The sequence below is a fragment of the Myxocyprinus asiaticus genome, chromosome 2 (genome assembly GCF_019703515.2).
Source record: "Myxocyprinus asiaticus isolate MX2 ecotype Aquarium Trade chromosome 2, UBuf_Myxa_2, whole genome shotgun sequence".
Classification (NCBI taxonomy): Eukaryota; Metazoa; Chordata; class Actinopteri; order Cypriniformes; family Catostomidae; genus Myxocyprinus; species Myxocyprinus asiaticus.
In genome coordinates, this window is record NC_059345.1 from 635001 (window position 1) to 647500 (window position 12500).

The window sequence follows — 12500 nt, forward strand, 5'->3', positions numbered from 1 at the left end:
ACCTTGTGTCTGTGTGTGTATGTGTCTCATTATAGGGAATCAGATTAAAGCATCTCAAAGATAAGAGCAAAGGCCGTCTGTCTCTCTCTCATGTGCAGCTCTTATCAGTGATACTTGCTAAGGCATTATTTTTCCAACCCTCGAACAGTAAGTATTAAACGTTCAGTGTGTTTGTGCTGCAGACATGAATAATACCTCAAGTCGTGTGTGTTGTTGAGGAGAATTGTGCTTTTACTTTACTAACAGATCACACTTACTATTTAAACCTGAAAAATATCCATAGACTTACATTGAAGGAGAGACCTCAGTCAGATCTAGAGAGCAGAATATCTAAGTCTTTGTTCACACTGCAGGGAAAATCCACCTTCCTTTTCCCCTCATATCCGATATTTTAGACTTGCTGTTCAAAACGGAAGTTATATGTGGCCAGATTGAATTAATAATGCAAACTTGTGTACGTTCTCCATGCGTGAGAGTTCAGCAATGGATGTTTTGTCATTTATTATGTTTTTCATGAGGGCAGCATCCAAATGGGAACACATTGTGAACACAACAGCGTACAAAACGGGAAAGGTGTTATATGCAATGTGTGTTACTGCTGTCACTTCAAGTACCAATGGGGCGCCAAGTGCAAAACTTTTCTTCCATTTCTTGGACATATCGGTGAATATACTGAGATAAGATATATGAATTTTGTCCATGAAAGGGGTTTTGGAATTTTCTGCACTAAAAGTGTTGACTTTACAGTGGCTTTTGTCTTTCTGTGCATGAAATGCATTTAAGTGTAATTGCATTTCGTCATGAAATACTGCATTTCATATCACCTAATTTACCTAAATCCACAGGGATTTTACACGTGCCGCCCCATAGGTACCACAGTTTATCAAGAAACATTCAATAGCTTATTGTGGTGTGGTGGCTTGCATCCCGCTGTTATTATCGTTAATGAAAACCAAAGCAGAAACTAAATGAAAACATTTTCCAGAACTTTCCTGTGTTGCTGCATGTGTCATATTTATCGTGATTTCTGCTTGCGTGAGGATCTCGTCAACACTCATTTTCAGACAGAATTAATCACAGACGGTGAGTCGAGTCCAGTCAAACTTCTGACTGTGAGAGATAAAGAGAGAAACTCCAGCTGAAATGAATATTTAACATGTGCCAAAGCAATTTCTCAGAGATACATGCATGGACGCACACTAATACTTTCATAATTCTTTAATCCTGTTTCTGGGATTAAAAGTCATCACAAGAAATAAAAGACACACAAACTTGTATATCACCCTCTGTAATTCCACTGAAGTCATTTGCTGAGTTTCTCAGTGTACTGAAGCCCTGATAAATATTTACCATGGTAATCAGAGATGCACTTCGTCTGTGGTTGTGGTGTGTAATCATAGTTTCTGTTAAACTATCATTTCTTTCATGACAATATACTAATATCAAGTTCAGGCATGAGACTCTGAATGGTGGAAGCTGATAGCTTCTTTGAACTTGTTATCTGTTAGCATGTGATTTGTCAAGGCAACTGGCTCATGTCAAATCAAATCAAGCACATATACAGTGAAATTCTTTTTTTCACATATCCCAGCTAAGCTGGGGTCAGAGTGCAGGGTCAGCCATGATACGGCGCCCCTGGAGCAGATAGGGTCAAGGGCCTTGCTCAAGGGCCCAACAGTGGCATCTTGGTGGTGCTGGGGCTTGAACCCCCGACCTTCTGATCAGTAACCCAGAGCCTTAACCGCTGAGCCACCACTTATTTATTTATTTATAAAAATAAATAATAGAAAATAATTATATTTATATTTAGACCCCCAGTGAGCAAGCTGAAGGCGACTGTGGTAAGGAACACAAAACTCCATAAGATGTTGATTAATGGAGAAAAATAATCTTGAGAGAAACCAGACTCACTGTGGGGGCCAGTTCCCCTCTGACTAACATCATGAATATAATGACAATATTACTTATTTATGTGCAGTGCAACTCATGGGTTAAAATGAGTAAACTAAGTAAGTGTTAAGGGCCGATGTTTAAACAAAAAGATATTGTATTAACTATAAGATTAATGACTAAAGTCTTACAATTTACATTCTTAATTAACTGCGTAAGTGCAAACAGATGCATTGTCTATTGTTATTTGGCTGATGAAGGCTGCAATTAATTCATTATCTGCGTATTATATTTTAAGAGTGTAGTCCATCCTTTGAACATGGTGATGAAGACAGAGGTCAGTAAGGTGCACTGCTGTTCGACTGTAAGCTTGTGGCAGTCCATCTTAAGTCCAAGTTTCAGGCAGTGTCCAGTGAAGTATCCCATGTCTGACGGTTGGTGCTGGCATCAGTTTATCCTCTGTGAAGTGCAGTGATATCTGGCTGGCACAGGCTGCAGTTAGTCATCATCACTCAGCAACACATAGTAGTAGGAGTCGGACATTAGGCAAACAAGTAGAATAATAATTAGTGTAGATTCACTTTAAAACAGGATTATATAATATGAGATGTGTTTCCGGTTCCAGCAGACCTAACTAATGCAGCATAACTGAGTTGCTGGATAAATTAGGTGTATGCCAGGTGTATGAGTCTTTAGTCTAGACTTAAACTGAGAGAGTGAGTCCCGAACCATCTTCAGAAGAATATTCCATAGTTTCGGAGCCAAATAGGAAAAGGATCTACCCCTGTTTGTGGATTTTGATATTCTAGGTATTATTAACAGGCCATACTTTTGTGATCTTAGTGAACGTGATGGAATATAGCATGATAGAAGGTCACATAAGTACTGTGGAGCTAGACCATTCAAGACTTTGTAAGTAGTTCGAAATATGTTATAATGAATACAAAATGTATCAGGTAGCCAATGAAGCGACACTAAGATTAAACTGATATGATCATATTCCTTGGTTTTAATCAGCACTCTGGCTGCTGCATTTTGAACTAACTGAAGATTATTTATGGAACCTGCAGAACATCCTCCCAGTAGTGCATCACAATAATCTAGTCTTGCAGTCATTCAGTCATTTCATTTCAATTAGATTTATCGCCATTCGCACAGGTACAAAGCAGTCAAATTTTATAAGAATGACACAATAAACACAATAAAAAAAACTTCATCATAAGAATTTGGGGCCTCATAGACAACTATTACAAAAGACTGCACGCTGTCATTGATGCTAAAGGGGGCAATACACAGTATTAAGAACTAAGGGTATGCAGACTTTTGGACAGGGGTCATTTCATTTTTTTCTTTGTTGCCATGTTTTGTTTTATGATTGTGCCATTCTGTTATAACCTACAGTTGAATATGAATCCCATAAGAAATAATAGAAATGTGTTTTGCCTGCTCACTCATGTTTTCTTTAAAAATGGTACATGTATTACATGGTGATTTAACTCCGGGAAGGATTCGAGCACATTCAAATTAAAATGTACTCTTTGACCCCGTTCGCCTAATTGTATTAGTATACTTAATACTTAATATGAGCTCCCACGTAACCGACATGAATAAATAAAAATAAAAACATAAATAACAAAACTAAGTAAAACTTGACTCGGCGAGTTCCGCGATGTCGCCCACAGGAAAGCGCCATCTTCAAAATCTTGACTCTCTTTCTTCTCTGGAGCATGAATTCGTTTTTCGGCATTAGAAACAGAGAGCGTGTTTTGTATCTTAGCAATATTTCTGAGGTGGAGGAATGCTGTTCTACAAACATGTGGTTTTCAAAGGACAGATTGGTTTCAAATATAACACCTAAGTTCTTCACTGTAGAAGATGATGTAACAGTACATCCATCGAGAGTCAAATTATATTTTAGCTGCTTATTTTGAGAGGTTTTTGGTCGAATAATTAGTACCTCTGTTAGGTCAAAATTAAGTAGGAGGAAATTTCAAGCCATCCAATCTTTGATATCATTGATTCACTCTGCTAACTTGCAGAATTGTGAAATTTCTCCGGGTTTCGAGGAAATATAAAATTGGGTATCGTCAGCATAACAGTGGAAACTTATTCCATGATTCCTGATAATATCTCTCAGGGGAAGCATATATAAGGAGAAAAGCAGAGGCCCTAAAACTGATCCCTGTGGCACTCCATACTTAACTTATGTTTGATTTGACAATTCCTCATTTACACATACAAGTGGTAGCGGTCTGATAAATATGACCTAAACCATGCTAATGCAAGTCTACTGATGCATAATTCTCCAGCCTATTCAAGAGAATGTCGTGATCTATGGTGTCGAATGCAGCACTAAGATCTAAAAGCACTAGAAGAGAAATGCAGCCGCGATCAGATGATAAGAGCAAGTCAATTGTAACTCTGATAAGTGCAGTCTCTGTACTGTGATGAGGCCTAAATCCTGACTGAAATTCTTCATATATGCCTTTTTTTTTTTTTTAAATGAACATAGTTGTGAGGACACTACCTTTTCTAGTATTTCCAACATAAATGGGAGATTTGAGATCAGTCTATAACTAGCCAGTTCTCCAGGATCAAGCTGTGGCTTCTTAATAAGTGGTTTGATAACTGCTATTTTAACTTTTCTTGGGAGATGCCCTTAGGATAATGAGGAATTAATAATATTACGAAACACTTCTTTTAATAGCTTGGTTGGTATTGAATCAAACATACTGTACATGTTGTTGATTTTGATGTTTTGATAAGTTTGTTTAGCTCTTCTGGACCTATGACAGCAAAGCATTGAAGTTGCTCTTGGGGAATAGTATGAGACACTGTCTTCAGAGGTGCTATTGTATACAGTTGCATAATTCCAATTTTGTTTCTGATTATTTCAATTTTATCAGTAAAGAAATGCATAAAGTCATTTCTACTGTGCTATGATTGAATATCTGGTTCAGTCGAAGCTTTATTCCTTACTAATTTATTCACAGTTCTGAATAAACACCTAGGATTATTGTGATTGTTTTCTATGAGTTTGTTAAAATATGCAGATCTGGCAGCTTTTAGAGCCTGTCTGTAGCTACAGACACTATCATTCTATGCACCACGAAAAACTTCTAATTTTGTATTCTTCCACTTGCGCTCTATTTTTCGAGCTGCTCTCTTGAGATCATGTGTGTGATCATTGTACCACGGTACAGGCTTTTCTCTTTAACCCTCTGGGGTCTGAGGGTGTTTTGGGCCCTGGAGAAGTTTTGACATGCCTTGACATGCCTTGACATTTGTGCTTTTTTCAGTTGCTTAAAAACATATTAATGGCTAAAGTCTGATAACACTGTATTCAGCACAAACTGGGCTACAATAATATGTGATGTATGTACATGTTTGTATTTTTGAGAAAATAATGTTTATGCGTGGTTTTTGAAAAAACAAAAATTTTAAGTCACTGAAATGAGGCCATATAACACATACTAAACATTTGTTCACAAGACTTTTGAGAACTGGATCCTGTAGCCTAGAGTTTTTGCTACAAAATGATGTGAAAACCATCCTGATCACTCATTCATAAAAAACAATATAATCATTTAACTTTTGTAAGACACTTTTAGTGTTAGAAAGGCCATATGCGAGGAGGCGTGGATGATCATGAATATTAATGTGATTCACACCTGTAGAGACAAAGACCCCTCCCCTGAGAGAGAATGAATGTGAGGAGACTTAATGATTGAATGTATTGTTTGTAGCTTATTCACAAAATCAAATTTAAGTTAAAAGAAGTAATCTGACTATTTTCTTTACATAAAGACTTAACTTTAGACCTACGCTACCGTTTAAAAGTTTAGATCGTTAAGATTTTTTTATGTTTTTAAAAGAAGTCTCTTCTGCTCACCAAGGCTGCATATATTTGATCCAAAATACAGCAAAAACAGTGATATTGTGAAATATTTGTACAATTTAAAATAACTGTTTTCTATTTGAATATATTGTCAAATGTCAAATATCAATACTCTGAATCCTGGCTGGCAAGTCTGGAAATAGTCCAACTAGTAAAATATGTCCATGTTTATATAAAATAGCATGTCAACTAATGTAAGTAAAACTAAATGACTTACTCATCTGAAATTGTACCCTCGGCTTGATCAAGTCACTCTTCAAAATGCAAACGTTCATCATCGGAGTCCCGCTCTTCTTCTGAGGAAAATGTGAACAACTCCTCACTAGGACCATCTGTAGAGCTTCCTCACCTGTGTAGCGTGCCATCTTCCAAACGCACAGGAAAGTGAATGAATCTGATGATGAACTTGATGTTTTTTAAGGCATTGTTGGGGGCGTTCACCATTTGCATTGCTCGCCTCAGCACATTATCATATGAATAGCGCGCTCTGCACTTGGATGTGATCACATTAGCGATAATTAGCTGAGCCAGGAGAAACTGTACATCTCTTTAGTTTCATACAGATTACATTGCAGGAGAATATTTGTTTTAAATTTGAATTGTTTTATTTAAAAGTAGACATTTTAAGCTTTCTTTAGATATATGTTTCATGTTTGTCTGAAAAGTATTCGTGGAGTTTCAGTTCATTATTGTGACGTGTTTCAGAAAGATGCTCACGGAGACAGAGACAGCTGAAAGCGCACCCTGTTTATTTTCTTTATTTTACAAAAGCACAAGGTTTTGTTGTTATTGTGAGTGTACACAAATAAAAGTAGACCCTTTATAGTCTCTAATGATGTCTTACACTTATCTGTATGCCCAAAAATGATGGTGTATTTTAAGTTGTTTCCGCTGTTATGAGAAAAAAATCCAGCAGGCCGTGCCGGCGCATCCGTCGACCCCTGAGGGTTAATTTTCTTTAATCGGGGGGGACACTGTCAAGAGTCCTAGAGAAGACTGTATCTATATGTTCTGTGTTACATCAAGTTCTTCTAAATATTTTGGTTTACTGAGTATTTTAGACAAATCTGGAAGGTTATTAGTGAATCTTTAGTGTTCGAAAGAATAGTTCTACCCGATCGATAACGTGGCATAGATTGAGTGACCTTTGCTAAGCGCAGCAAACAAGAGATAAGGTAAAAATCTGAAATGTCCTCGCTCTGCAGCAGAATTGCTATATTATCAACATCAATTACATTTGACAGAATTAAATCTAGCGTATGATCATGGCGATGAGTTCACCCTGTCACATTTTGTCTGACTCAAAGACAGTTGAGAATATCGATAAATGCGAATCCCAGTGTATCATTTTCATTATCTATGTGAATGTAGAAGTCACCAGCGATTAAAGCTCTATCTACATTAACTACTAGATCTGATAGAAAATCAGCGAATTCTCTAAGAAAATCAGAATATGGCCCTGGTGGTCTATATACTGTAGCAAGAACAAAAGATGATAAAGTGTTTTTATTTTTATTTATATCTGACAGTGTCACATAAAGCATTATAATTTCAAAAGAATTGAACTTATATCCTGTCCTCTGAGTAACACCAAAAACTTCACTGTAAATTGTTGCAACACCTCCTCCTCGACCCTTCAGATGAGGCTCATGTTTATAACAATAACCTGGGGGAGTAGACTCATTTAAACTAATATATTCATCCGGTTTAAGCCAGGTTTCAATCAAAAAGAGCAAATCTAAACTATGATCTGTAATAATTTCATTTACAATTAGTGCTTTGGTTGAAAGTGATCTAATGTTTAGTAGCCCTATCTTTATATGGTGTTTATCTTCAATTTGTTTGTTATTTTCAAGTTTGATATAAATAAAACATTTTCTAAATGACTTAGTGAGAGTTTTGTGTTTGGTAGTTCGCGGAACAGACACAGTTCCTATATGATATTTAGGTGATACAGTTTCTATGTGTTGTAGTTTATGTGACCTGTGTGATGTCTCAATTGGGAGTGTAATTCTCACATGGTGTAAGCTTATAGGTAATTTGACGTGAAATAAGGTGGCCAATCAACTTACTTTCTCTCTGTTGTCTTAACATTTAAATTTGCATAGGCTTTTTATTTTACACCTTGCACAGTAAGGTCTGATTTTGGCCATGACACGTAGAAGCACGTCTTTCTCAAGGCAAGTCGTAACCAAATCAGACACTGGCACACATCGCTATCTTAGGTCTTTAGTTTAGGTAAATCCACACATAGCTAGACTAAGTCACTAGTTAAATAAGCTCTGGGCTTTCTGGTCCAGGTACACATTATGAGTTTAAGCCTCTCGGCCAAGCAGACCCAGGCACACCTAGAGATTGTTCATTAGCATACACTCGGCTCTTCGGAGCAGCAGAAGTTCAAAAGTCTTGGCGGTAGGTCAGCTTGTTTGGGGGGTTGTGTTTGTATTTTGTGTTATGCATATGTGCAGCATCGCTGCTTTGTTGGGGGATTGTATTAATGTCTAATTGTGCAGCAGCTTGTCATACATGCTTGATGCAGCATATCCACACGCTTAACTCAATATCTCTGTGTTTGTTCTAGCTGTAGAAAGTCTATGCAGATTGTAGACTGCCAAGACCAGTCTCCTATTGATATGTCATACCCATATTAACATGCTAAATCATTACAAGAATTGTCATGACTGAACTGTAGTTACAATCATTCTAGTAACTGGTATTTTGTCATAAACTGTGGGGTGTTTCTCAATTCTAAGAACTCAGAGAACGGACTGTGTTCTTATGAAGGCCAGTCTTGCCAAGCTACCTTGTAACAACAAACTCGGAAGGACAGGAGGACATAGAACGCATCTATTGTCATCACAGCACATTTGAATCCAGTGAGAGAACTACTGGCATTATCATACCAGTGACAGCATTCATATCATCACACCAGTGAGGTTTTGCAGGACTAGTGACACATTAAAAGAATAGTCTTTAAGCGCCAGTTTTCTCCATGTTTATTAAAATTATGCCCAAAAATCAACAAATGTTGGTGAGTATAATGACTCTCATGAGCCGTCAGACTTTCACTAGATTACAACAGGAAACTCTTGAGGAAAAAACAAAATGATAAATGTCCTTCGTCTGCCACCGTAGTACTTAGTTCGTGCCCACAAGTCACCATCCAATGGATCCTCGATTTCAGTGACACATCCGGATAATTTCCTGCGTTCTCTGTACTTGTGTTCTTGTCGAACTTCAGCAGTTGATGATGACGTAGAATGAGTCCACGAGAACGTAAGAACACAAAAGAATGCACTTTGAGAAAAAGCTTGTGATTTTGACCAAATTCTGGTCCACATTGCAGTTTATCCTGACTAAGAACCGCCCACTTAGAGAGACAGTTTGTTTTGTTTTACGTGATGTTTAATTGATGTTTAAAACACAGTGGGGTATGTGGCTCTGGTGTGTATCTCATTTGCAGAAATGAAGTGCAGATTCTCTTGAGATCTCTGCAGGGAAGTGAAAAGAGACGTGAGATGAAAGTCATTGTGCTTTCTTACAAAAGACTAAAAGTAGAGATGAAAAGAAACTGAATTAAATCTGCTCAGAATGTTCTGTACCCAGAAAATGATCATCATTATAGCAAACGACTAATACAGAGATACTCAGACTGTGAGAGAGGCGCAGAGAGATAAAAATGGGGGTCTTTTGAAATATTGAAGTTGAGTGCAGAAGAGAGACTTGAGTGAAAGAGAACTCTCTCTCTCTCTCTCTCTCTCTCTCTCTCTCTCTGTGTGTGTGTGTGTGTGTGTGAGAGTGTGTGTGTGTGTGTCTGTGTGTGTGTGTGTGTGTGTGTGTGTGAGTGTGTGTGTGTGTGTGTGAGAGTGTGTGTGTGTGTCTGTGTGTGTGTGTGTGTGTGTGAGTGTGAGAGAGTGTGTGTGTCTGTGTGAGAGTGTGTGTGTGTGAGAGAGTGTGTGTGTGTGAGAGAGTGTGTGTGTGTGAGAGAGTGTGTGTGTGAGTGTGTGTGTGTGTGTGTGCGTGTGTGTGTGTGTGGGCAGGTTTAAGTGGTTTACAAGGACTTTTTTTCATGTTATAAACTGGTAATTACAAGGGTATGATGCTATAAATGTGGTTTATGAGGAGATTTCTAGTGTCCCCATAATTCAGATTGCTTAAAAAACATAAGTTTTTTTTTTTTTGTTTTTTTTTAACCTTTATTTGACAGGACATAAGCAAAACAAGTTTTTATTTATTTTTTATTTTTTATTTTTTTACTTGTCATGTACTTCAGCCATTTAGGTTAAATAGACCAGGAAATACAAAACCCGGATACTTGTCACATTTAGCAACTGAACAGATAGATAAGGTATATCTGTAGTTAAAAGCTTCAGGTAAATGCTTACAAAACTCAATATGCTCTTGGCTAAAACATGCAAACGTGAAACAAATCCACTAAACCAGTTGTGCTCTAGTCAAAACAAGTGGTACAAATATTACCAAATAAAGATAATCTGTGCAAAGCAAACAGCTAAAAGATATGTCTTGATGAATATTATATCCTTCAGATTAGACCTACATCTTTCATTATGTGACTTTTCAAATGCAATGGATTTACCTTGATGCCAACACTTTAACAAACATCTTAATGTCATGAGTAACCTCACAAACAAGAAAAACTAGAAAGAAAAATAGATAAAAGAAAGCAGAAGAGCAATTATTCCCATTCTTCATCATCTGTGGCTGCAGGGATCTGAGTGGATGTTTGTGGAGGGTCTTCAGTCTTGAATGATCCTCCCTTCCGAGTGTCTGTAGACGCAAACACTTTTCCATGTGGGTTGAATCCTGTTGTTCCATGAGCACTGAATGCAATTTCCTCCAGCCATTTGGGAACTTCCTGTTGGGCCCCTGCGAGAACTTTGACCAGAGAGCGAGCTAATGGTGTGTCAGGCTCCGGGTCAAAGAAGGACATGGCCTGTCCGAGGTTTCCACAGCGGCCGGTTCTACCAATGTGATGCACGTATTCATCAATACTGCTGGGCAGGTCAAAATTCACCACGTGCTGGAATTGCACAATGTCCAGTCCTCTGGCAGCGACAGACGTGGCAACCAGCATGGGACACTGGCCTGTGCGGAAATCACGGAGAGCTTTCTCACACTCTCTCTGTTCCCGATCAGCATGGATGCTTGTTGTAGGGATCTTCTCCTGACACAGAAATGTTGCTATGAAATCCGCACTTCTTTTGGTTTCAACAAAGATCATTGTTCGCTCATTCCCTGTAACTTTGAGCAGTTCAAACAGTTGCTCTCCCTTGGAGTACTGGTTCCCCAGAACGATGTTTTGCTCCACATCACTGCATGCTCCACCCACCACATCAACAGCAAGAAAAATGTAGTCCACTTTCAAAAAATCTGCTGCCAGCCTTTGAATATCTTCAGGGTAAGTGGCACTGAACATGAGGATTTGCCTATCTTCTTTTGAAGGCATTCCTGGAGATCCCACCAGTTTACGCATGTCTGGCATCCAGGTAGATCTGGTTGATGAGCACTCTTGTGGGGGCCACAATAATGGCTTCAGGCTCCTGAACCTCACTGAACTTATTGGCTGCTACTCCATCAGTCATGAACTGTTGTAGGATGGGCAGCAGAAAGGCAGCTGTTTTCCCTGATCCAGTCTGAGCACAAGCCATTAGATCTCTTCCTGCTGAAATAATGGGAATGCCATGTTTCTAGACAGGAGTGGGTTTCACATATCCAGACTTTGTAATATTCTTGCGTAGTGAATCATAAAGTGCCGCTTCATCAAAGGTCATAATTGCTTTTGGAGGATTGCTGCCACTCACATCCACAAGGATATCATCATACTTGTCAAAATTAACGCCTGTGGCATAATGGGCAAATATGGAACTCTCCTCTTCTCGAGGTGGAGGGGGCGCATAGACAACCTTTGGTCCTGCATTTTCACCTGCATTTTTATCCATGTTGTCTGCTGTTGAGGCTTTTGAAAACACTTCCTCGTTCCAGCCTCTGAAACCTCCTCTTCCAAAGCCTCCTCTCCCAGGCTCATCTCCCCCTCCTCCATCACGGAAATCACCACCACCTCTTCTTCTTCCTCGGCCTTCACCTCCTTTCCAACCCTCATTGTAGGAATTATCCTCGTTGCCATTTTCATCAACTTCTGATTTAAAGGCATTCCCGAATCCTCCTCTGCCACCTCGTGATCCTCCCCTGCCTCCTCTGCCCCTAAATCCTTCTCCAGTATCTTTTGTCCAAGAGCTGCCTTGATCTGAATAGAAGCTCTTGAATCCTCCATTTCCACCACCAGAGCCCAGGCCAAAACTTGAGTTACTGGATACAACAGGGCTCTGATCTTCCTCCCAATCATCCATGGCAGGTTCAGATGCGACATGCTGAAGGATTTCTGAGAAGAGCTGACGGTGAGTCTAGCTGCAGCCGTCTGGACGTCGTTGTGAAAGCACTAAATGATGTTTTATTGAAAATGTAAAAATGCAGAAAGTTTTTTGTGAGGGTTAGGTTTAGGGGTAGGGTTAGGGTTAGGGGATAGAATCTATAGTTCATACAGTATAAAAATCATTATGTCTATGGAGAGTCCTCATAATGATAGCTGCACCAACATGTGTGTGTGTGTGTGTGTGTGTGTGTGTGTGTGTGTGTGTGTGTGTGTGTGTGTGTGTGTGTGTGTGAGTGTTTAGGGGTAGGGTTAGGGGATAGA

At 38.9% G+C, this 12500-nt stretch overlaps 2 protein-coding genes across 4 annotated transcripts in view; one reads left to right on the top strand and one right to left on the bottom strand.

Annotated features, from left to right (window-relative positions):
* Nucleotides 1-12500, top strand: part of LOC127410360 (neurexin-2-like) — a 495400-nt gene that overhangs the window by 58923 nt on the left and 423977 nt on the right. The gene's annotated exons all lie outside the window — the stretch shown is intronic.
* On the bottom strand, nucleotides 10485-12156 carry LOC127411328 (probable ATP-dependent RNA helicase DDX4). The gene is given in 2 exon segments (XM_051646840.1): nucleotides 10485-11285; nucleotides 11287-12156. Coding segments are annotated over 2 exon segments (1671 nt in total).